This window comes from Tenrec ecaudatus, chromosome 8 (genome assembly GCF_050624435.1).
Source record: "Tenrec ecaudatus isolate mTenEca1 chromosome 8, mTenEca1.hap1, whole genome shotgun sequence".
Lineage (NCBI taxonomy): Eukaryota > Metazoa > Chordata > Mammalia > Afrosoricida > Tenrecidae > Tenrec > Tenrec ecaudatus.
The window spans coordinates 61,497,860-61,525,235 of NC_134537.1; the positions used below are offsets into that span (position 1 = coordinate 61,497,860).

General features: G+C 37.1%; 1 protein-coding gene and 1 pseudogene across 1 annotated transcript in view; both read right to left on the bottom strand.

Moving 5' to 3' along the window:
- The window catches only part of RYR2 (ryanodine receptor 2), an 819,632-nt gene that overhangs the window by 18,068 nt on the left and 774,188 nt on the right, over positions 1-27,376 (bottom strand). Inside the window, exons 97-101 of the mRNA XM_075556394.1 lie at positions 26,946-26,988; positions 24,048-24,181; positions 10,453-10,513; positions 8,914-9,060; positions 5,755-5,889 (exon numbers count right to left, since the gene is read on the bottom strand). Of these exons, the coding sequence (XP_075412509.1) occupies positions 5,755-5,889; positions 8,914-9,060; positions 10,453-10,513; positions 24,048-24,181; positions 26,946-26,988 (520 nt within the window). The remainder of the gene's footprint in view (positions 1-5,754; positions 5,890-8,913; positions 9,061-10,452; positions 10,514-24,047; positions 24,182-26,945; positions 26,989-27,376) is intronic.
- On the bottom strand, positions 4,081-4,899 carry LOC142454333 (carbonyl reductase [NADPH] 1 pseudogene; annotated as a pseudogene).

Consider the following 27,376-nt stretch of genomic DNA (forward strand, 5'->3'; position numbering starts at 1 on the left):
GCACTGAGCCAATCCCTACATGTAGTGACCATGACTCAGACAGAACAAAACTGTAAAAGCAACTTAAAGTGGATTTTTATTTTTACTTCACTACTAATTTAATTTGATTGAAATTTTATTTTATTGCCAAGTAGTCTTTTCAATAGTAATATTTAAAGAAGGATGTTCAATTAATTTTCTTTAAAGTTTGGTATCATTATGCAATAGTTATATATGCAATTGGAATATTGATCAAGCTACTCTGTAATGCTTTCAAAAATATCAGTACTTTCTGGGGGTTTTTTTAGGGGGTGATCTTCATAGGAAAAAACATTGAATTTAGCAGAATTACTCACAAAGGTTTCACAAGCATATTTCTGGAGGATAAGAACTGTGCTTAAATATGCCATATCCTCAGCAAGTACATGACACAAAATATCTGCTAAAGACATATTTAACAAACTGAATGCATACCACAAGTTTATGACAGTAAGATATTTCAAGTAGATCACAGCCATGGTTAATGTGTCTGACCTCTTCTGAACTGTATTACCTTAGACAAGCTACTCAAATTGTTGGCAGTTCAGGTTCCTCACCTGTAAAATAGGGATCATGACATTTCCTACAAGCAGCATGGTGCTGTTGAGCAATGAAAGGAACCGGTATCTCTATGCTCGTGGTAGAGTACCTGGCACAATATCATTTATAATAAGTGTTATGTAACACTGAATGAATGAATACTCCAGATTAAAGAGTATGCATTTGTAATAGAATATTCCTTTCTGTCTGAGAAATCAAGTAAATGAAACCCATGAGAACAAGAACATGATGGGGCTGCCTGGCTTTCAAAAACTTACCAGTTTTCTGCTCCTGACAAGGTAGAGTGTTTCCACTTTGTCTATTATTGGACAGTGTTTGGGTTTTCATTGTGTGAGACATTTCTGCCTTGCACAGGTGCCTGCTCCATAGGTTTTTCTTTATATGGATGAACAGACATGATCATCATCCTTTTAATATTTTAGCTTTTAGTATTTCACATTCTCTAAGTAAGTGACTAGGATATAAAAATAACAAATCATATATAACATATCTAGAGGATGGTAATAATGTTATAAAATCATTAAAATGATCAATTATCATAAGGACAACATAAATGGCTTATTGGTCAACCATATAAATAATACATATTAGAAATTTTGTCCCTGCAGTTCCTCTTAAACCACTCTTTTTCTTTAACCCTATAATGCCTGAATTTTTTATTTCAGGGGAAAAAATTTTGTTTTTGTTCTTTACTTTCACAGTTATCAATATATATTAATATACACATTTAATTAAATGTTATGGAAATGTGGTGTTCGGCATTATAGGGTTAAGACTTATTTTCACCTTGGAAAATTGCATTAATTTTAGTGTCAATAAGCTCATAGCAACCCTCTACAACAGGGTAGAACTTCCCTGGAGGGTTTTTGCAACTACAACTGTTGGTGGGAGGAGAAAGCCTCCCTTGTCCTCCCATCAAACAGCCCCGCTGTGGTCTCAAACCACTGATCTGGCAGTTAGCAGCCCAATGTATAACCATTACGCTACCAAGGATCCTCGAAGACATCGAAGAAGCATACAAAATAAAATAAAACAGCATGTTTTTTCTCTCCCAAAATGCTTGGTCCTTCTTTCTACAGGAATATATCATTGCTTTCTATGCATCTTGTGCATTTCAGAAACATCATATACATATTTTAACATACATAAATATGCATTCTAGTGTGTGTTTGAGTGTGTGTAATCTTAAACAATTAGGGTCAGATCATGCAACACTTTTCAGGATATTGCTTTTAAAAAACAACAAGCGTTTAACTATTATTTATATGTATCTCCAAGTCAGAATATGCAAATTACCTCATTTTAGCTGCATACTTTTTATGATATGGATTTACCATAATAGATAACCATGGAATTGAAAGGCCAAGGGTATACATGTTTGATATGTTTTGACAAATATACCTCTCCTAGCTCTTCAAAATTGAGACACTCTGTAAGCCAAATGACACTTAGTGAAGAAGCAACTATAATGAATTTATATAGGAAAAATTTCTGTTTTTAGACTCCCCAAATAAGTGACTGAATCCTACTAAACAACACATGAGGTTGCTGGCCTAGTGGGATACATGTTGGACAGGCAAGGTTGGAAAGCATCACACATCCTCCAGAGAACTGTGCTGTGGTACGAGTACACAGACTATCCCCACTGTCGTCAAGGCAAACCCAACTCACGGTGACCCTCAATGACTGCTGAGCTGTTCATGTGGCTTCTGAGAAAGCCTCATCTTCCACCCATGGAGCAGTTGGTGGGTTTTAACTGCCAGCTTTTCAGTCAGCAGACCAAGGTGTAAATCACTACATTTACCAAGACTCCACAGAGCCTATATAAAGCAGACATAACTTTATATAAGCTGTGTAGTTAGTTCCTAAAAAGTCCTGGTAGCCTAATGACTGTGTATTGGGCTACTGACCAAAAGGTCAGCAGTTCAAAACCATCCAGCACTCCTTGGGAGAAAGACAGGGCTTTCAACTCCAGTCCAGGGTTAGAGTCTTGGAAACTCACGTGGGCAGTTTTACCCTGTTCTTCAGGTTCGCTGTGAGTCGGAATCAACTCTATAGCAGTGAGTTCGCTGTGTAGTCCCTGGGGAAAGAGCTTCTGGATGCCGCCCTTACTGTGCTGGGTACTCTTTGCTGCTTTAACAGCTTGTTTCAAAAGAAATGCTGAATGCTAGGCTTTCTTTTCACATTATACTTGAAAGTGAAAATCCTCTTCAGATTTCTCTTGGTTAGTGAAAACAGTATGAATGGTAATCTTTCATAAAGTGAAGTACTATAAAGTAAAAACTGGTTAGTAACAAACTTTAGTATTTTGCAAACTTGATAAGGAAAAACGGTGATTCTCACTTTTGTATTTAGTTCGATAAAAACTGAAAATCTTTACATATTTAAGAGGCAACTGAATTAATTTTGTTATGAATTGACAGGTGGTATACTTTGTTCATCTTCACTACTAGCCAGTTTATTTATTCTTATTAAAATCACAGAGGATTTGCAAATGGATCAAACAGGCTGCTTGTTAAAATACTGAATATATTTTTCCTAGTGTGTCATTTGCTTTTCAAATTGTTTTTATTGTTCAAAGCTAGTATTAAAAAAAAACAATTTTATGCTTTCATGACCCTGAATTTTATGTTTTACTCGGAAAGATGTTGCACCATGTTAAAATGATTATTTTTAAAACTTGGTATCTATCCTTATTATTTTTCTTTTAAAAAATCATATTGGGGGCTCGTACAACACTTATCACAATCCAGACATCCATCCATTGTGTCCAGCACATTTGTACATTTGTTGCCCTCAGCATTCTCAAAACATTTGCTTTCTGCTTGAGCCCTTGGTGTCAGTTCCTCATTTTCTCCCTCCCTCTCTGTTCCCTCCTCTCTCATGAGCCCTTGATAATTTATAAATTATTTTGCCATATCTTACACTATCTGATGTCTCCCTTCACTCACTTTTCTGTTTCCCATCCCCCAGGGAGAAGCTATATGTAGATCCTCGTAATTGGCTCCTCCTTTCCACCCCACCGTCCCTTCACCTTCCTGGTATCGCCACTCTCAGCACTGGTCCTGAAGGGATCATCTGTCCTGGATTCCCTGTGGTTCCAGTTCCTATCTGTACCAGTGTGCATCCTCTGGTCTAGCCAGATTTGTAACATAGAATTGGGATCATGATGGGGGTTGGGAGGGAGGAAGCATTTAAGAACTAGAGGAAAGTTATATGTTTCATCATTGCTACACTGCACCCCGACTGCTTGTCTCCTCCCCACAACCCTTCTTTGTCTTTTTCTTTTTTAATCAAGAACCCCTTTTATTCATCTACTAATTCTTGGTCACAGATTACACATATTTTTTCCCTTAAAAATATTTGGGGGTAGGAGGTGGAGGGGAAATCACAAAAGAACTAGTAGGATTAGAAATGTTGACAAGTATCAGATTGATATCCTGTAACTGAATCAAAGTAGGAACAAAATGGTGGCTGAGGATATCACTCTGTGAGTCAAGCTCACCACTGCTCAACCTTTTTCTCCATAACAAACTCTCCACGAGCCCCCTCAGCATCTGAGGGCAAAAGGGCCAAGTACACAGGGGTCTCTGCCCCTTCTTCTGGGCTTTTGGTGGCATTGGGTCCCGTCATATCCGTTCTCACCCACCCTGGGCAGCAGGCATTCAGGAGGATCTTGTCGCCTGGCCTCTGTGCACGCAGGTTCCTGGCGTAGATCCTGGACAGCACGGTGAAGCCAATCTTTGACACACCATATGCACGGTGGGGCCAACCCTCCTTCTGGTGCTCCCCTTTCTTTGCGTCTTCTATGAACTTGTTCATGAGGGCCACCAGCTCTTCCTCTGGGATGGTGTCACTGCGGAACTTCTGCTGCAGCTCCGGGCTGCGGACTTCAGTGCAATGACACGAGCCTCGCCGGACCCACTGACCACTCTGCCGTAATTCTGTGCACACGGCCCCGGTCCGGGTACCAAAAAAGTTGGTTTTCAGGGTCACCTCTGCTTGAATATGAAAGGGTGTGGGATCAGCATTTTTGAAGGCGATGGCTGCGTTGTTGACCAACAAGTCCAGCCCGCTGTACTCGCGGAGCAGGAAGTCCCGCAGGGCGCCGATGCTCTGCGGGTGGTCGATGTTCAGCTGGTGGAAGCGCAGGCTCAGGCCCTGCGTCTGCAGCTGCTGCACGGCCACCCGGCCACACTCCCCGTCCCGTGCCACCAGCACCACGTTCCCGGAGAAGTGTCGGCACAGCTCACGCGTGATGGCGAAGCCGATGCCCTTGTTGGCCCCGGTCACCACCGCCACACGGTTGTGGGCGGTCATGGTTGCAGGTGGAGCCGGTGGCCAGTGGAAGAGATCCGGAGACCTTGACGGAGAGCGGAGCTGGCTGCAGGTTCCCCCAAAACCCTTCTTTAAGGGATGTCCAGTTGCCTACAGATGGCCTTTGGGTCCCCAATCTGCACTCCCCCTCATTCACAATGATTTGAATTTTTAGTTCTTTGATGTCTGATACCTGATCCCTTCAACACGTCATGATCACACAGGCTGGTGTGCTTCTTCCATGTGGGCTTTGTTGCTTCTGAGCTAGATGGCCACTTGGTAACGTTCAAGCCTTTAAGACCCCAGATACTGAATCTTTTGATAGCCGGGCACCATCAGCTTTCTTCCCCACATTTGCTTATGCACCCGCTTTGTCTTCAGCAATCATGTTGGGAAGGTGAACATCATGAAATGTCAGTTTAATAGAACAAAATATTCTTGCTTTGGGGGAGTACTTGAGTGGAGGCCCACTGTCCATCTGCGACCTTAATACTAAACCTATAAATATATGCACATAGATCTATTTCCCCCATAATCATAAATATACTTACATATGTACATGCCTGTATTTAGGCCTCTATGTATGCCCTTTGCCTCCTATTTTTTCCTCTATTTTCTTTTACTTTCCTCTTGCTCTACTATCATACTCAATCTTCATTTGGGTTTCAGTAATTCCTCTCAGTTACATTACCCTTGATCATGCTCTACCAGGAATCCTGCATCCTCCTGACCACTGATTCGAGGATCCACAAATTTTAACTGTATTTATTTTCTACTCTGTGCTATTAATACACAAACAATTATTTAAGGAGACACAAGGATGTTTCATTCAGATAAGGTGAAAATATATGAACTTACTGTTAACATGTCATCACATTTCATATCTGGCGTGTCACCATCTTCACTCTTATTGTAGAATTTTCGGAAAAAATTGAATGCCACAACAGTGTATAAATAAACAACAACTGCTAACAAGCCAACAGTTAAGACAAGCTGTAAAGCAAAGTGAAAAGGAGCATGTATTAGAGATACAAGATATTTGATTGGTGCATTTTGCAGTGATGTGGAAATGGAACACACCAGTGACTATATTTGATTTACTGACAGGAATCTAAAGAAACCCATACCTCACTGCAATTGAGTCAACTGTGATTCATAGTCAGCCTAAATGACAGGGTAGAACTGTTCCTGTGGTTTTCTGAGATAGTTACTCTTAATGGGAGTAGAAAGCCTTGTCTTTCTCACATGGAGTGGCTGGTGGGGTCAAACCACTGACCTTGAGATTAGCAGCTAAGTAGTTTAAAATGTTCACTTTTCTATCTTTAAATATTTGGTAGCATGAACTTCCCTAAGTACTTTCTCCATTTTTATAAGATTAAATCTCTTTTAGTAATAGACATTCCTAAGGAAAGTTATATAAATGATACAATTATGAGAAATAATATTTTTCAATCATATGCTAAAATATGAATTTACATGGGAAACACACAACTATTAATAATTTGCAGCAAAATTATGTGAAGGATATCCTAGTTTAGTGACCAAAGTTATCTTGAAGGTTAGTTTTCTTAATGTATAATTAAATGTCACAGTTGGAAAGATCCTTCCTTATTTCTATGCAAATTTAATTCAAAATTATACTTTGCTTCTATTATATGTAATTTTTATGAAGGTATATTTGTTAACATGTATATTTTATAATATGATTTTGTCAAGTTGGTAAAAATCTTCTTCTGACTCTATCACAGAAAATTCAACCATACTAAAAATACATTATTTTTCCAGCCAACTTCTCTTATTACAATTCATCCTCATGCCCTTCACTATATGTGCATATATTGAGTTAGGTCTGTTTTTAAAAATCACTTTTTTGGTAAGGGGAAAAACAAGTCATTTGAAGAGAGTGTTGATCTTATAAATGAAATAAAAGGTCATTGCAATTTTCTATATGATTTTCTCATTAAAACTATTCAGTTCTATGTATGAGTGGGCTTCAAAAATTGATGGAAAATTCTATCCTCTTTATATAGGTTTTCCATGAACTTTTTGAAGCTCCCTTATGTTTCTAAAAATGAAAAATTGATTCCACAAAAGTTCAGAAGTTAATTGAAAACAGTGTCAGATGTTTTGTGTGAAAATCACAGTGCACAAAGTCTCTCTAGTCCATTACATATATAAGCAGACTTTGTTTTTATTAAATTTGTAAGCTATTCCATGTATTACAAATGGAATGTTTGGGTTTTAGAAATGAAAATGATATATGTAAGAACCATTCCCTGGAAATTAGGAAATTTTTGTTCATGATCCAGGTTTTCAGGAAGACAACAAAATGGGCCGGACGATAGAATCTTTCGATACTAATATAAACTGTGTGACTCAGTACACACTGGATACATAGAAAATTAATTAAGAAATGCATGTTTCTGTTATATGTTTCATAATATGGGGAGATTTTAAACATTAAAACTGAATTCCATTTGAATAGAAGCTAATTATCTAGACCAGGGTTGGCAAGTTTTTGAGATGGAAGAGACAATCCTGCTGCTCACAATATTAAAATTATTAAAGAGCCATAAATATACTTTTTAGAAACGAATACAATCACCATTATCTGAATAATGTCCTTAAATTTTTTTCAATTTTACTTCGGAACCACAGATGCGTGCCAAATGAGCCACATATGGCTCCCAGGCCTCAATTTTTCCTCACGCCAGGTCTAGACCCAGACAAGTTTTACTCCAAGTATGAACTGGTCAAATATAAAATACTGTTAACATTCTAATTCAATTTAAAGTGAAGAAAACAGCACTTAGATATGCAGTTTTATAATGTTATATATACAGCATCTGATGCTCAATTTCTAAGACTAGACATGGGAGAGCTGTAGCTCAAGCTGGTTCCCTATAGTGCGTGTAAGCACTGCATTAGGGAGACAATGAGAGCCTGAGAACTTAGTCTGTGCCAGGAGCTATGCTTAGGTCTCTCGCCACAGGTTTTGTATTTAATTCTCATAAGAATGCTATAAGGTAGGTGGTTATATAATTTCTGTTACAAAATGAGGAAGTTAAATGTATACATCCTAAATAATTTATCTTCAGTCTTGCAGACACTTGTTTGAGTCAAGAGTTCAACCTCAGCCTCCCAACTCTCACTGCTGTGTCAGTCAGGACTCAGCAACCGTACAAGGAGGTTTATGAAACTGTAACTTTTTTTTCAGGTTTGTGAGAGAGAATATATTAAAGGGGATATTTTGGAAAAGAAGTCCAATGGATCATGAAGACAAAAGCCACATTCATGGCCATCAAGTCGACAGCGACCAACTAAGGCAGGGTAGAACTGCCCGGGTGAGTTTCTGAGACTATAACATCTTTATGGGAATAGAAAGCCCTGTTTTTCCCTTGAGAAGTGGCCATTAGCTAGTCTGAAAGGCCTGGCGGAATGTACAGCAGAACCTTATCTTCTGCTAATAGTGGACACCCCACCATACGCTTGCTTTCTGGAAGGTCTTCTGCTGTTGACCGATTCTCTGCAGCGGACCTTCACTTCCCAGGTATGTATTCTAGACGGCTACTTTTTATGGGAGTAAAAAAAAAATCTCAACTTTTTCCCTAAGAAGGGCTGGTGTTTTCAAACCGTTAATAACTTTGAAGTGTAAAGTGGTAAGTTGAGGCATTCTATCCAATAAATTTTTAAGTGCATTATCATTTGTCCAAAATTCAAACCAAATTCATTGTCACCCAACTGATTCTGAGTCTTAGAGTTGTAAACCTTTACAACTGTGGGTTTATGAGGCTGTAAACCTTTACTAGGGCGGAAATTCACCATATTTCTTCTGCCGAAACCTGGTGGGCTTGATCAGTGGCCCTTCTGGTTAGCTGCCCAATGCATAGCCCAGCAGACCATCAGAGTGTCTTGTTATCATTTCTAGGTGTTTATTTGTTTTTTTATTTGTAGCTTCTTTAGCTTTTGCCATGTGGAGCAGGGGATGGCGAGGGTAGGGTGGAGATAAACTTTTACCTGTTTGCCATTGTGAGTTACCGATGACAAGATGGTTCGTAAAGTCTTGAATCCCATAGCGATGTCAAGAAGATGAGCGGCAAAGAAAAAGTTGTTGTAATGCCCCAGAATGGACATAGTCATATACCAAGCGAGGTAGAGGAAGGACTGGGAAGACAAAACAAGGGTAAGGGAGGAGAAAGGTATCAGAAGACAGAATGCGTGACTATCGCCGCAGCCACTCTGATTTCCTTCTTTTCAATTCACTTATTTAATCTTCTAATTAGGTGTATTGGGGTTTATTTGCAGTGTGCTTTATTTTATTTTTTAGTTTGTCGTAAAAGGTTAATTGTATTTTCTCCTTTAATATAGAGTAACTCTTACACTTATCTTCCTACAAGGCAAAATTTATTGATTTACCACTTTAGATCAGGTTTCTCAAGATAGTTCTCTGTGTGGAGGCGACCCGGTGCACTGTAGGATGCTTGGCACCAATGCTGGCCTCTGTCAGATACCATTACCTATTGATGCTCTAATAGATATTCATGTAAAAGGCTTGGTTTTGTGCTCTTAAGAGAATTGTCGAAAATACCTAGACTGAGAGGCAGAGATGAGGGGTGGATGAAGGTAAATTTGAGGAATATCAAAGGCTTTTAGAATAGAACTAACGTTAATTATGAAAGTCAGTGCTAAAAGTATAGCATGAACTCTTGCTAGTAAATGAAATGTCCAAGGAAGAACACAGAAGCCTCAGCAGCTGTTCTAGGAATAGGCTTCTGGGTGTGTTCCTACGGGGAGTGAGGATGGCCAGTGCACTAAGCAGCGGCAAGGAGAGTGCCAGCGAAGACCAGACAGCACATATTTGTAATTAACTTATTCCATAGTTTCATGCTTGTCTGCAGAAACTTCTCGTAGCCAGGTGATGGAAGAACAAAAACAACTGATAGTGAACTTTGTTTGCATAGAAAACTCCAAGAAATGGAAATCTCAAGTTATTGATTAGCCCAGGGTAATAAAATGGGATGACCTTCTCGGACATCAAGTGGCTTTCAGCAATATGTGATAGTTTTGCATTATATTTGGATATCTATTTGGGGCCTATAGTTAAATTTCAAAGGCTATCTGATAAATGAAGGATATATCAAGAAAAGAAACAATAATTTAATGTACTTTAAATCTAGGAGGATTTAAATGTATTGCAATTAATATTTTGTTTAAAAACCTATTTTTATCCCGTTAGAACTTTCTTTTTAACATCTATAAAACTTTGAAGGATGCCACTGACCAACAAAAATAAACAGACATATTAAATTACATCTCAGTTTTTTTGTGTGTGAAAATATACTTCCATTTTAATCTCTCAGCTATTGAAGAAGATAGAATAACAAAAGGGCTTATTAATATTAACTTCCTGTGAATCTTCCTTACTTTATAAACTGAAATGATCTTTATAAACTGAAATTATATTTGAGTAACTTTCTCCAATAACTGGTTTTACATTTGCAGAATGCCTACAGATTAATCTAATCAGAGTATTTTACAGTAATAAAGTAGGCTTACATTGTCTGTGAAAACGACTCCTAATTTCCACATCTGATATTTCACATCAATAGAGTTGAGTCTGCAATGAGAGAGAGAAAAAAAACCTCACAGGTATTTATTTTAATCAAAGACTAGAGGCTTACAAGCATCCACACATTCCCTCTCATGTGCATTCCAAAAGCATAATTTATGGTTCTAATAAGAATAAAAGCTTACAAAACCATTCAACCATGTACATTTGTTTTTATAAATAATTTATTTTACCAATGAAAGGGTTTTTAATTTTGTTTTGCTTTATTTTCAGAAACGTCACCTTTTACATTTCCTTGTCTACCTAACCTTTCCCCTTTATTTTCATAGCACATACATACGTTCCCAGATTTTAAATCATGTAGTATTTCCCTTGTTTTTTTAAATAATTGTCCTTTTTCCTTGTATAGGTTCCTCCTCAGCACAATGAAGAGCTCTGAAATTTCCATTCTTCTCAATGTTCTCCAAAGTTGTTACTATCCACAGTCAAATGCCTTTGCATAATCAATAAGACAAATAGTAATTATTTTAGTATTTTCTGCTTTCAGCCAAGATTCACTTTACAATGGCAATGACATGTCTAATGATCTATTTTTTTTAATTTAGATTTTCTTTTTTTAATCATTTTATTGGGGGGTCATACAACTCTTATCACAATCCATACATTCCTTGAATCCGGCATGTTTGTACATATGCTGCCTTCATTCTTTTCTAGACATTTACTTTAATGCTCTATTCCCTTTTGAATCAGGTTTGAATTTCCAGCAGCTCCCTGTCCACATACTGTTATGAGTGTTTTAAAATATCGTCGACAAATTTTATTTGCATGTGGCATAATTAAATTTTTCTAGAGTTTGAGTATTTTGTTGGTTCACCTTTCTTAGGTACTGGCACAGGTATGGATCTTCTCTAGTTGACAGCTGACTTCCAAACTTCGTGGCATAGATGAGTGAATATTTTCAGTGCTGCATCACCTTATTGAAACATTTCAATTGGTATTCTGTCAATTCCTTTAACTTGTTTTTCCATAATGCTTTCAGTGCAGTTTGGGCATGTTCTTTCAATACCATTGAGTCTTCTGCTACCTTTTGAAATGGTTGACTATTAACCAATTCCTTTTATTACAATGACTCTGGTAGTTTTCCCCATCATCTTCTGTTGCTTTCTGCATTGTTCAGTATTTTTTCCAAGGATTGCATCAATATTTGAACATGAGGTTTGATGTTTTTCCCTTCAGTTCTTTCAGTTTCAGGTACGCTGAGTGTGTTTTTCCTTTTTCGCTTTTAGAACAAGTCTTAGCACAGTTCATGACAATACTCTATTTTGTCGTTTGGAATTGCTCTTTTTGTGTGTTCAGATCTTTTACTTCATCATTTCTTCTATTGGATTTAGCTACTCTACTTTGAAGAGCAAGGTTCAGAGTCCCTTCTGATACCCATTTTTTTCTTTTTCCTTTTTTCAGAACTACTTAGGTCTTCTGTCATTAGTATCTGTGATAGTTTAGATCAGTGGTTCTCAACCTGTGGGTTACGACCCCTTTGAGGGTCAAATGACCTTTTCACAGGGGTTACCTGATTCATAACAGCAGAAAAATTACAGTTATGAGGTAGCAACAAAAATAATTTTATAATTGGGGGGAGGGATCACCACAACATGAGGAACTGCATTAAAGAGTCATGGCACTAGAAAGGTTGAGAACCACTGGTTTAGATTTTTGTGGTTTAGATAGTTGAGAGAGAGAGAATATCTATCTATCTATCTATCTATCTATCAATCATCTATCTAACTATCTGACACAAAGAGAGAGAGATAGAGTCCTTGGATTTGTTTCTCTATCCAACCTGGCCTAACACATTATGGTATCTTGGGAGTGGAGTACTAGTAAACCAAATCATAAAGAAGGGGAGTGAATGTTTGTCTGAACCCTGCCTTATGGTAGTGTTTCTTCTTTGGATATGTTAGGTAGCTTAGCCTAGGGAATTGGGAAGTCCATTTACGCATGCCCCGTAGAGCCAGCATAGGACAAAGCTGTAGGATGGGTATTACACCTGGAGCAGCCCCCCTGGGCCAGGTAACTGCAATTCAGCCAATGGGATTGACCTGGGGTCGTTCACCACGCCTCCCCCGGGAACCCTTGAAAAGGCAGGGATCAGAAGGGAGAGGGGCTTGCTTGGGCGGTCTGGTCATCTTCTTGGGAGGAGAGAGATCCTTGCGTGACCTGGGGCAGTCTCTGCCAGGCCGCATGGTCAAAGGAATCCTATGGGTGCTGTGTAAAACCTGAAACTTCTTTTAACTCTCATTAAATTCACTTGGATCACGAGCCCGGGTGAAATCTTTCTCGTGTGGAGCCAAGGACCGAGGCTGAAATTTAGGCTGGAGAGAGAGACCTAACAGATAAAGCCAGTGGTCAGATAGGCCCACACTAGCTAAAGTTTTGATTCTTTTCTTTGGTTGTGGTCTTTGGTTATTCCTGTCTGAAATGGTGAAAATTGAATGTAAATTTTGAGCTTAGGGGGCAAAATGGCCCCTTGAATTCTGAAACCATGCTGCCTAGTCAAAATGGCTGACAGAAGACCCTACCCTGACTTGATACAGTCAGGGGCCTAAGGCCATATTGCATATGAATGAGAGAGTTTAGATAAGAATTAAACTTGACTGTTTTACGATTTGAGTTTAGGATCTGGTTGTGCTAAGTTTATACTGATTTCTTCTACTTTTGTAATTGATATAATGTGTGTTACAAATAATTATTGGGAAGCATGAAATTAGAGAGTTTGTAAGTTCACTTTCAGACATTAAAAGCAATATTTAAATAGTATAAGACAACTTGCAAAGAGGGCTCTGAAAAGTTAAGCCCTTGAGTGCTCTGGACATTTGCATTTGTAAAGACTTGCTGAGAAAGCTGTTGCTAGACTGTAGAAAGAAAAGAGAGTCTTTTGGCTTTTTGAATTGTGAACTAGGGGTTTGTGCCTGAGCTAGAAAAAAAAAATGGAGCCATGAAGAAATTCTTCTCTCTAGGACCAAAAGTTAAAGGAAGCCTGTTGGCAACCTGTGGCTCACTAGGTGACCACCTGGATCCACTTGTTGAGTGGAAGTTGGAGAAAAGCAGCAATAGATAGGTTGAGTCTGGTTATTGGCACCCATGGACCTGATTCACAGGCACTAGAGAAGACAAGAGTAGGTTGGCTGGTCTGAAGTTTGTGGAGTTGTGTGGGACCTGAAACTATGGCATGACCTAGCCCAAGGGGCGCTAGGGTTGTTAAGAATTTGTGATGGGTGCCCATAGCCAAAAGATGAGGCAATCAATGGGAACCTTGGTGAGACTAAGCAAGGTGGCCTATTTTGAGTTGACCAGAATGCAAACAGATGAAGATTTTTGAACCTGTGATTTAGTGCATCTTGCTGCTGACTTTCTGGATGGACTGACCTTATTTGACTTTGTTTATGGATGCTGCCTCACAGGGTTCCAATTGGAATGAAGATTCTTCACATCAAAGCATATGCTTATCTCCTCAAATTACTGGCATGATATAAATGGGCTGTATAGAAACTGGATACCCACAATGGGGAAATTAAAGGCATGAAGTGGCTGGCTTACAAAAACTTTCATGGGTGAGGGAATATGTTCATAGGATTATGGTATAAGTTTTCACAAAACTGCAGTTGTTAAGTATATAATGTTTTTGTCTTGTTTGTTTGTAGTGTATTATGTTTAAAGGAGGCTGGCATATTTTGAATTGTATGTATTTTAATTTAATCCTGTTAGGCACAAATATGATTTTACTATTGTCCTTGCTTTTAAATTATATATGGCTAAAGAATTGGGTACAAGTGTCAAGTCAGCAAGAGGTGTACTGTGATGAGTTATTTTTCATGTGTGCCATCATGGGACCTGTAAGACAGTATAATTCTTGTGTATTTCATCTAGGGAAAACCAAACATATACCTGCTATTTACATTGTTGAAAAATATATTTGCTATGAAGTTATTGGTCTTAAAAATGCTATCATGCATCTGCAACTATTGCCCCTTCCTCTTTTCTCCACCTTACATATTCCAACCTACATGAGTTGCATGGGTCAAAACTCATTTTGGTTTCTCAAATGTTAGATTTGTTTCTGAGTATATTAGACCTGCTGGTTCCAAAAATGGTAACAATTTGTTGATTTTGAGATACAGAACATATGTCATATACCATTCTTCACTCTGTTCACCCCCCCCCCATAAGAATATTTTAATATTGTTTTAGTTAGCCTGAGATACAGAAAGTATCTGGTGGCTTCATTTAAAGTACTTCGTGCAGTACTAAATATCTAGATCAAGCTATGTGTCACAGTTCTTATGACATGGTGTCCTTTGATACAAAGCTATATTTGAACAGTGAAAATTGCATGAACTTGGAATTTTCCCCATGTGTCAAATCACTTTTATTAGGAACTAAATGGCAGTCAGTTCCAATTTGTTATCTTAAAAAGGAACCAGAAGTAAGACCAAAAAAAAAAAAAAACAAACAACCCCAAACTCATTGCCTTTGGGTCGCTATTGACAGAGGGCAGGATAGAACTACTCTTTCAGAGAGTGTAACTTTTTATGGGAGTAGAATGCTCTTTCTCCTGAGGAGTGGCTGGTAGTTTTGAAGTGCTGACCTTACAGTTAGCAGCCCAATATGTAACCACTATGGCATAAATAAAAGTTACTGTATAATAAATAAAGAGCCTGAAGGCATAGTTGGGTTATGTGTTTGACTGCTAACCAGAAGATTCGTTATTCAAACCTACCAGCCACTCTGCAAGAGAACAAGGTTATGTTCTGCTCACATACAATTTTACAGTCTCAGAAACTCACAGGAGAAATTCCACTCTGTTCTATAAGGTCACTGGGTAGTAATAGACTAGATAGTAATGAATTTGGTACAACAAAGAGAGATTCAAATGTTCTGAAACCCAAAATGGAATGTCAGAGTTCACACTCATTTATTCAAATTAAAATGCTCCACTATTGGTATAAGGTAGCCCAAATTCTCTAACTATGCAGAGAAAATCTTAAAAGCAGAGTTAGAATGTTCTATAAAGTAACTTGGATTCTATTTTACCTCTGAAACTTATAACATGAATTGTCCATTGACTTCTCTATATTAAAATGTGTTCTAAAATGTTTACTGCATAGTTTGAAGAAAAAAACTTTAGATCTTCAAAATATTAAAGAAAGTTATTATGATGCCCCAGGGGGATGATGGATAATGATCTCTGACATAAAATAACAGTGTTGTCTCTAAGGTGAACCAGGGCCATATATAAACCATAAACCATAGATGCATGATAGGATTTGGGGCTTGAATTTAATTCTAGCCCCAATCTAAGATCAATTAGTTCTTATAACATAGCCCTGCTTGATAGTTGTCCTGATGAAGAGATTACTGAAGATCTGAGTGCTATCTGCATAGATCAGTGGTTCTCAACCTTCCTAATGCCGCAACCCTTTAATACAGTTCCTCATGTGGTGGTGACCCCAAACCATAACATTATTTTTGTTACTACTTAATAACTTCAATTTTGCTACTGTTATGAATTGTAATGTAAACATCTGATATGCAGGATGTATTTTCATTGCTACAAATTGAACATAAGTAAACATAATTAGAGCATAGTGATTAATCACAAAACAATATGTAATTATATATTGTGAAATATTTATGTGTTTTCCAGTGGTCTTAGGTGACCCCTGTGAAAGGATCATTTGAGCCCCAAGGGGTCATGGCCCACAGGTTGAAAACCGCTGGTGTAGATGAAACTAGATGGCTGGCTCTCAGAAAAACTAGCATCTGGGGGTCTTAGAAGATTGCTTGAAAACAAGCAGCCATGTAAGTGAGGCATCAACTAAGTCTATGGGAAAGAAGCAAACCAGCCTGTGTGATCCAAGGATTGTAAATAATATAATATAAATCTAAAGGAGGTAATGTCTCAGAGTTTAAATAGTGAACAACTGTTTGCAGAAAGCTGGGGGTGACAGATCGAAGCCCAAAAATCTATTTGCAGAGTTCACACATGGATTAAACCTCTGTTAAAAACTCTCTGATCATAGCTGAGGAATGTGAACACCCCGGTTCTCTGAGAACATTGTAAAGTAGATTATGGCAGATGTATTTAGGTCAAAATGTAGTATCATTTGATCTCTCTTTTGGTCCTTAAAAAAAAAGGCAAAGAGGAAACACACGTGGATTAAGCCCCTGTTGAAGAGGAAACACAGGTGGATTAAACCCCTGGTGAAGAGGAAACACACGTGGATTAAGCCCCTGATGAAGAGGAAACACGTGGATTAAGCCCCTGATGAAGAGGAAACACGTGGATTAAGCCCCTGGCGAAGAGGAAACACACGTGGATTAAGCCCCTGGTGAAGCCCCTGCTCATGTAACAGGGGTGTGGAAAGCCCTGTGATGATGGAGAACGCACTGGAGACTAGATTGTCGCAGATGCCGTTAGGTTAAAATTTGGCACACTATCATTGATCTCTCATGATATATTTAAATTTGTTCCAGTTTTTAATATTTTATGCTTTCTTGTGATTGATCTGTTTTACTTTGTTATTGTTGTTAGGTTTTGGTTTTTGAAGTTTTTCTATATATAAAATCCAGGGTAGTTAATTCTATAAAGGCAGTAACTGGATCAAAGTTTCTTTGGAGGTATGATAAGAGGACGCTGACGGGAAAGGGGGAGCTAATAAGGATGAGTACAAGAATGAAGAAAAAGTTCTAAAACTGATTGAGGTGATGATTGTACAACTCTTCTGGTCATGTCTGAACTGAATATTTATGATATATGAATTAGATGCCAGTAAACTTTTGAAAAAAGTGCTATGAAATCTTATATTTTCAGCATTCCAAATTGTCCTCACACATACCATATATGTGCCTTTTCAATTTTCTTTTGTAGTTTCCATTCTTCTCAAGCTGTGTTCTGGCTTTGTAGTATCCAACTTATAGTCTCTGTACATATTGCACAATCACCCATACCAAAAATTAAAAAAACACTGTCATCTCATCAGTGCTAACTTATAGAGAAAACGGACCCTGTGGCTTTCCAAAATTTTAAATCCACTAAAGTTGGGTTCAAATCACTGACTCTATGATTATCAACTCAATGAATAACCAACTAGCCACCATAGGTCCATATACAATTCCCATTTGTTGTTGTTGTTGTTGTTAGGTGCCATCGAGTCAACTCTGACCCATAGCAACACTATGCACACCAGAATGAAACACTGCACAATCCTGTGCCATCCTCACAATTGTTCTTATACCTGAGCCCAGTGATGCAGCTGCTGTGTCAACCAATCTCATGGAGGGCCTTTCTCATTATTGTCGTCCATCCACTTTACCAAATGTTGTCAGTTTCCCTTGGGAATCCCGTAATACCTAATTATTTTTCAAATATTTCTTAAGGTTTTTGTCTTATCTGGTAATTGGAGGGCTTGAACTATTCTCATATTTAAAACTGGGATGGTATGTTAATAAACTAGTATAACTTAATAGCTGGAAATATAGTGGAACACTGTATCAAAGAAACTAGAACTGATGCAGTCTACTGAATGCAATTTTTTGAATCAGCACCCAAATAACCCAAGGAACAGGCCTAAAAAGCAAGTCATCGAGAAAAATATTTCTTGGGCTGTGTTCCCAATTCATCTTGACTGTGTATTCGATCAATTTCAGAATGAAGAAGTTGGTAAAATTCTTCAAAATCTACTATATATAGAAATCTTTGCAGCACATATTAACACACAAGGAGCCAAGTCTTCTTCCCATCACACATGCATAGATTTATATATGTGTGTGTAAGCATATATATTCATGGGTGTAGTCCCATTCTTCATATGTCAGTTCCTTGTGAGAATCTAGTTATGGATCCACTTGTATATAATTGTTCTTACTATTGTTTGAAGGTTGGATATGCAATAAAATGAATTCATTGTAACTCTGACAACTTTATTCCTAAGTCAGTCTGGGGCTAAGGTAAGGACACTTTCACCGGGTTCAATTCTTGTAAGTACAGCAGTCGCTATGGAAGCAGGCGGCAACTTCTTTCTCCTGCTGATGGGCTCATGTGTTTGCACTGCTGACCTGTTGGAGTCCCAGCTGAAGCTTCATCACCATCCCCCCAGGGCACTGCTTCTATTAATTAGGCTGATGCTGAGTTTTAAAATTCTAGAATAATTAGGTGCTACTCAAAGCTGATAATTTAGGAAATTCCCTCCCCTGAGAGTTTCATTTACATTGTTGCTCTTAGGTGCCCTCAAGCCCCTGTGACCCATAACTCCCCCATGTTAAACAGAATGAAACACCGCTCGCAGGGTACACTTTCATAATTGCTGTTGGAGCCCACTGTTGCTGCCATGGTGTCAATCCATTTAGTTGACAATCTTCTTCATGTTCACAGACTCTTTGCTGTCTCTTTCCAAGCACTGGTCCAAAGAACTTGAGACAAATTTTCACCACCATTATTTTTAAGGAGCATTTGGATTGTATATGTTACAGTCAGATTTGTGTGTTCTTCTGGCAGTCCATGAATATTCTTTTTTTGGGGGGTTGGGGCTAGCGACTGCCAGCAAGCCAGCTCACTGGGTGGGCCCCACACTCTGAATATTCTTCACTAACCTTATTATTCATCAATTCTTCCCTACTCTTCCTGATTTACTGACCACCTTGCACAAGTAGATGAAGTGGTTGAAAATACCATGGTTTGACCTAGGCACAGTTTAGTCCTCCCAGTGATGCCTTGGCTTTGTGCACGTTAAAGAGGTCTTGTGCAGAATTGCCCCTCGATACAATAGGTTTGATCTTTTTACTTGCTGTTATCATGAGGGTTAACTGCAGATCTAAGTAAAAGAAAACCTTCACAACTTCAAGCTTTACGTGGTTTATCGTGATCTGCTCTGTTTACATTTGTGAGGATTTTTGTTTGTTGACATTGAGAGTTGCACTGCATAGTAAAGGCTAGCTAGAGTCTGATCATTTTCTTAATTTCAGATTTTATCTTTAAGAAATAAAGTTGCCTGAGCTATAGCTAATCCACTTTTTATAAAAAGTTCAATGCATGCTTACGAGTTTCTCTGAAAGAATAGTTCTTTCTGATTAAAAATCAAAATAATGGGGGGGCGGGGGAAATTAGTCAATTTGCTCTTACTAGAGCTTGACTATTTAACTTGGATCCATGGTGGGATTCAAATAATTTAACAATCTAATGACTGTTTAAGTATTTAAAAAAGATAACCAAAAGGTAGTTTATTATTTCATGCAGTTAATCAAGTAAGAACAATAAAGAGGTACACAAAACTAGTTTTTGTGATTTTTTAAAATGTAATGAAAAATATTAAATAATATCTGACACTAAAATAAAAACCAAAACTGTTATTGAAGATATTTCCATATTTGCTTATTGATTGGTGTTCCCACTTGCAAAATTCTTTACTTTCATCTGAATATCATCAACTATGTGATTTATCCTTAACCATTTTTTCACTGTAAGAGTAGGATTCCGTTCCTTTAGAACAACAATCATTAAGTTTGATATATTAGAAACATGAAACTTCACTTTGTACATATTCATCTTTGGAAAATCCCTTTCTGCTAGACTTACAGCAATTGTTTTGACAATATTCTTTGTTCTTTGAACACTTTCTAGAATTTCAAAATTCACTCATAATATCTCATGGGAATCTATGGCTTGACATAGGCTGAAATGAATCAGTGTGTCATGCTCTGGTTGTTTAGCACTTCTTTTTATATGCTTGTTACTGAAGTAACATATATAAGGAAATAAAAATGTGATATCAAAGGTATAATGGATTTTAATGAAGTGAATAGATAAATATTACAAGCATAGTTCATCAATTTTTTTAATACCATGGCCAGAATGTATATTACTACGGGTGCGTAGAATGTGCTGTTGGCACTGATGAATGTTAAAAAAGATGAAGGAATGTAAATTTGTGATTTCCACACTGGGCGCTGCCCAGTTGCTCACCTTACGGAGAATACTGATAATAAGTGCCATTTTAAAGATTGGTTTGCTCAACACAACCAAAAAACTAGGTACTGGTTCTACTGAATTGGTGTGAATCAGCTGAATCCATGACTGGCAAGAGTACAATCTAAAACCAAATGAAAGTTTTAAAAATATATCTAAATTTCCCCTGGTCATTTATTCATGACTTTAAAATCTCATTCTTTAAAAAAAAATTTTCCCTATCCGTATTTTATTTTGGAATGGAAACTTTGATACTAGGCAGCATTTCCTTTTGGTAGTCTGTTATACTTTCTCAACAGTGGTGGTAGCAATGACTGATATCAAGAGATGTGACATAACTGATATCAGTCAATTGAGACCTGGTATTTTATTTGGCCACAAGGACTGGATAAACTCTACACTTGGATCATGATAAAATATAAGCTAGAGTTGATCATTTTTGTTTCATGATATTGTGATGTGTCCTGTTTCTTTTCTTATGAAAACAAAACAGAAGATGCATGTAACCATTTAGCTGCCAAAAGTTCTTGTACCCTTAGGAGGGAGCTGAGCTATTCATATATTTATAAGTAGATACATTATGCACTACGGAAGTGTTCATCTGTGTAGACTAAAGTAAATGAGCCATACAAGTTAATAAATGGTCCTTCTAAGGTAATAATCACTAGAAAATAGATAATCTCTCATAATAAGAATGAAATGCTTTAGTAAATTAATACTTCCTGTAAATATTTTCTCCAGTAATGTACCTCATTTTTAATTTTATTTTTCTTATTTAAAAACCATACTTAAAGATCATAAATAAATTCTTCATATAAATTTCCTGACAATTTTGGGGGGCTCAATTAAAATATTAATTATGTAAATCAATGCAAAATGGAAAGTTAATTATTGGTAATTCAAATACAATCTAACATATTCCTCCTATTTCTTCACTTATTTCCTAGCAGCAAAAATATTACCATGAAAAATGGATAATTTAGTGAACTAGATAATTCTCTATTTTTGATCATGGATCTGAAAGTGTTACTGGGGAATCCCATCCATTGTTGATGAGTTGATTCCAACCCATAGAGACTCTAGGAGAGAGTAGCGTTGTCCTAGAGGATTTCCATCTTTACAGAAGTCAGCTGTTGCATCTTTCTCTCCAGCTGGTGAGTTCAACTGCTGATCTTTCGGTTGCTTCACCACTGCACCACAGGGGTTCTTTCATTCCACAGTGCTCATGACACGTGATGTTCTAAGTCAAGAGTTTGCTTCCTAAGGACTGCAGAGCTGTAGTTCATCTGACATACCGTGACATAGTCTTTAAATGTCACATTTGCTTCTTAAAGGACCCAAATAAATTTCTGTTATATATTTATTTATCTGACTACTTTTCAAAAGATTTAAATATATTTTTAAAGACCCATGTAGCTCTAACATGTTTTGAAACAGATAAAATGTATATAACCAAAGAGATGGATCTAGATCATAAAAAATATCTTTTAGTAAGCGCTGTAATATTAATCTATAATAAATACTGATCTAAAGATTCGTAGATACATATGTTTTCAAAACAATCACATTTCTGATTGGGAGCATAAGTACTCAGATAAAAATAGATTAACATGCATGACCCTGTTCCATACTCACCTTCATGAAAGGATCACTAAACATATGGGTGCACAGTGCAGTGAAGAAAGTAGATGGTGCCCGCTACTAATTTTCCAATTAGTCTGGGGTCTTAAAGGCTTGTGTTCAAACAAGCAACCATCTAAGTGAAGAATCAACTAAGTTCACATGGTGGAAGCACACCAGCTTGTGAGATCCAGAGACGACAATTACAAAATTTGACAATGGTGTAGAGAGAAGCACCAGAGCAAAAATTTATGAATGCCTAATTTGTGGAGGGCTATGGGGGGGCCCAAACCCCATCTGCCAAATACCTAGAAAGGCTGAGCCACTAGCAGATCCACTCTAACCATAGGCAAGAGTCTTGAACAGCCTGACTAAAAGGCAGAGACCATTGTAATCTTGATTATGCTGGATTAACCTTGACACTTGGCCAGCTGATCACCCTATAGATGGGACCTGAACATGTTCTGGGTGCAAATATCTCTTACTGGTTCCATGACAGAAATTTCTTCCCTGGATTTTTTAATGTTGTTTGGGGTCTGTCTCTTGATACGCATTATTTGAACCTCTGTTTGTATACTCTTATGTTTTAAGCCTTATCACCTTAGTGCTATTGTTTTAGTGTTTACTGTTGGGTCTCCAAGCTGTGAAGCACAGGAGGAGTGGGTGCATAATGGAAATAACTGACACACGGGGTTACAGGGTATGAATGGCTAGTGGGCTAGATAGGGAAGGTGAGGGGGCCTGAGGAGTGGATGGTGGACGGCATTGAGGGGCACACTAGAATGGGTTGTGATTGCATAGCTCATCTTGAAAGTGATTTAACCTTCAAGAGGGAATGTTCTAAAAAAAATTGATGTGGGGTGATTATACAGTTCTCCTTGATATGATTGAACTATTGAATTGTACAATATGTAAATTACTTGCCAATAAAACTGTTGACAATAAGATTTCTATGTTTTTCAGGGTAGGAAATAATAAGTTACTTCAAAAATTACTGTATTGTTACAATAATATTTTGTAATTTTTAAGTTATACTTCATATTTATTCTAGAATTTCAATTGACCAAAATTTACATATATATGCATATACACGTGCATGATGGATATCTATCAGTTTCACACATATACTGCACACATATATATTATGTGTATGTTTGGAAGTGTATACTTATTCAGTCTAGATAAATTCATAACAGTTAACTGTATCCTTTTGATTACAAAATCTAGTTACTATACCTCAAATATTCTAATCAATCCAATCACTATTCTTACAGCCTCATTTTAAACATGTATGGCAGTATAGTAGCTTCTGGCAAACTTAGCCTTTATTGTTCAAATAAAACAGTAATGATAATAATAGAACATGAAGTTTGAGCCCTTGTAGCAAAAAGGTTATGATATTCCTTTTTATAAAACACAAGTGAATTGATTTCTACTCAAACTGGTAGTATCATAAAATACAGTCATAGATTACACTGTTACATATGATTTATTTGGACTTATATATAATAGTGACTGCTAGTGAGTTAATTGGCTCACAGTGACCCTATAAGATACCATAACTGTCTCTGTGGGTTTCTGAGACTACAATTCTTGACAGGAGTAGAAATCCTCATTTTCCTCCCATGGAACAGCTCATGGTTTTGAACTGCTGACCTTCTAGTTAGAAATCCACTACATCACCAGGGTGAAGTCAAATTAAGTTATGAGCATGGGTCTTTTTAAATTTTCTCTTCCTTTATGTAAACAATGAAAAGGAAACATTACAATATTAATGAAAATAAGCAAATCATCCACTGGCTCAAATATCCAGAATTGAAAAAATGTCTTGTTTTTCTGATCCTACAAAAAAGACATTCAACAAATGCACTAGCAAGTTTAGAAAGGCATTACTTCTCCCCTTTCTCTCTAAACTAAAAGATGGAACAAAATACCACTCACACTGCCGATAGGGAACTGTCTTTCTTTGGCTTCTTCTTTTCTCTGGTGTCACTGAAATCCAGAGCTGCTTTGTCCATGCCCAACAATTCGCTGATTCTATCTCGACCATAGAACTCTCCATATTTGTCCATAACCTGGAAGTCAGGAAAAATTGTTTTACTGGCATTAAGCAATAAATAAAACCATATATGTATTTGGATTAAAACACTTAGAGATTTTACTGACTACATATTGTCATATTTTAAAGTTCTCTTAAAAAACTAGTTTGTAGTTCATCTTTGTATTGTGATCACACTGTTTAAAGCCTGATCAAATTGTAACATTTAAAATAATATTTTGGAGACAATATTTCTAATTAAAAGCATCTTAGTTTCCGAGGGTGGCCTTAAGGGGAAAAAAAAATCCAACAAGTGCTTTCTGGATTTATCCTCTCACAGATTTGCAGACTAGAGACCTTAGCTGGACATCAAGTCTAGGGGATGGTCTTTCCTCCTGCATTTCTTGGAATTTGTCAGTTTGTTTAGCTTGGATTCTTCTCCCTGTGTGTATCGCTGTAAATCTGTTTCTTATTTTTATATATAATTCATAGTAGATTAGGTTTACTCCATATGACGATATTAACATAACAAAATAAAATCCTTATTCCCAAACTGAACTCCTTGTCATTGAGTCAATTCCAACTCATAATGACCCTTTATGTTTTTCTGCTTTTCAGTATAAGAAATTGAGGGTTCATGAACCTAAAGGGACCTCAAGTAGAATAAAGGTTTCTTGGAGGTACAGTGGTGGTGGTGGTATGGAAGGGTGTAAAAGGGGGCTGATGTCAAGGAGTTCATGAAGGAAAATAATGTTTTGAAACTCATTATGGTCACAATACTGCTTGAACCGTGGAATTATATGATATCTGTATTAGCTCCATTAAAATGCTTTTGAAAAAAATATACCAAAAAAAGCCAAACCTACTGCTATCAAATCAATTCAGATGCATAGGACTTTTGAGACTACAAGTGTTTTGGGAGCGGACAGACTCATCTTTCTCCCGTGGAAGTCCTGGTGGACTTCACTGTGGATCACTTGGTTGGCAGTCCAATACTTATCCGACAGCACCACTAGAGCTCCTTTGAACCCAAAGGTTAATTAAAGTGATTTAATTTGCATTTCTCTCACATCATTAAACACAGATTGTGCTAATCCGAGCAGAAATTCTCCATGTATTTTTAACCCTAATAGATTGTGTGGAGGAAGGACACGCACACTTTTAGTGGTTAAGGGTTAAAATGTCAGAGCGTGTCGCTGAATCTAGACCGTTAGCCACGAGAACTGTGAAAGGATAGATGTCTGTTGTTCTAATGAGCCATCTAATTTATGGTATCTTGTTAAGGAACCCTCAGGACCCAAATACAGGAATCATTACAGATGATTTATGAATTTATTTTATTATAAATGTATCATTTTCTTCAAATAAATCTTGCTTTTTAAAATTAGAAACTTTCTTTTTATTCTCTTAAATAATTAAGAGTAAAGTGTTTAAGTTTTCTTTTACAACTATTATTTTAAAACTTCCGCCTAATTTGGGTCAGTTTACATATAAGAAAAGTACATTGTTTAAATATCTATGTAAAATTATTATTTTTTAAAGCTTCTGCCCAATTTGGATGCGCTCATATAGCCTAATGCAAAGTTATTCAAAATGCCAGAGAATACCTACATGATCTCAAAGAGACAAGAAACTTGCAGCAAAATAAAATAATAAACACTCTGCTAGCAAACATTATGCTTCTTTTATCTCAAAAGGCTTGCCATAGGGAAAATATAACAGTGTGTTTCATGGCATAGTTTATATTGTTGCAGCAAGCTCCACATCTTTTCTCAGCAAAAAATGTGTAGGTCGGTAGTTGCCAGCTAACCTTTGACTGACCTCAGGGAATCAAAGAGAGAAAGACCAATTTATTTTTACAGGCACTTCTAGTCATTTACTCCAAATATTGACTGGAACCAGAACTCATACTGAAAAGCAAGGGGAACGGAGCAGGTTGGCAATCAGAGCCATTCAGTCAGCTAGATAATGATTGTTGCATTTTATTATACACAACCACTTTTTTGGGGGGTGTCTTTAATGATGTTTATTAGCTTATCTTAATTTACCCAAGTTCAAAACTATGCATAAATTAAATTCTGTTTTTATCCCCACCTATTTTTTTATTTAATTGAAATGCTGCCATCATCATTTTCAAAGCATTTTCTTCCTGCTTGGGCCACAATCACTTTTGTGTGCATTATTTTGTTCATGAAAAATAGAAATCCATTTAGGAAAAGTAAAAATCCTTGTTAGTAGGAAAGAAAGACATGGCTATTCTGACCACATGGGTGATCACAAACTCTCATTACCAGACCTTTAGTTATAACCTACCCAAAAGCTGAGCTAATGCAGTCAGCATTCAAAGAAAAGTTCATTTGAAAAGTCTTTACAGTTGTAAAATGAAAATACAACTAAGTTTTTGTCATCATCCAACAAGTTTACTGCTGTGTCCTTGAGGATCCCAGGCTTGGTTATCATAGGTGAATTATCTCAAAATAGCCTTCAGCCCACTTAGGTTTTCTAAACAATTTCATGGAGCACCCTCCCCAATTCTTATTAATGTCATAGACAGGGTACTGCTTTTACACCTGAATCAGGGCTTGGGTGGCTGAAACACCATCTAATTATTGAGAAGCTACTGAGTATAGCTGTCTAATTTACCTTAGAATTCATATTTGATTGAATTGCCGTTTTCAAAAGACATCAGCAGGCTTAAAGTGCACTTCAATGTCCCTAACTACCGACACATTGCATCGAGTTCAAAATGGAGATGGACTTGAGAAAAAATTAGAGAATGAATTGCTTCTAGGAAACATTACCTTTCTTTTAACAAATTTGTCCCAGTAGTTGTTGGGGAATGACCTAAAAGACATAAATGCACAGATGTCAAATATTCTTATTAAAACAGAAAGATAAATAATGACACATTACTGGGAACTTATAAAATACATAGAAATTATATTCAAACTTACCAGCACATTGTGTCATCCTTACCACCTGACCCTATAATTTTTCTGCCTCATGAGTATATAAAATAACATTTTAAATATGAATGTAAACTGATAAATCACATATATGAGTTGATATTTCAATGAAGAGTAATATGAACACATTTACTATTAATAAACAGTACTTTATAGTTGTTATTTAAGTTACAAATTACCAGTATTTACAATGCATTGATCGCTGTCTTGAAATGAACAAATCAGAAATCTGGCATTGCTTTTCTGGTCATCATTAAATAAACTTT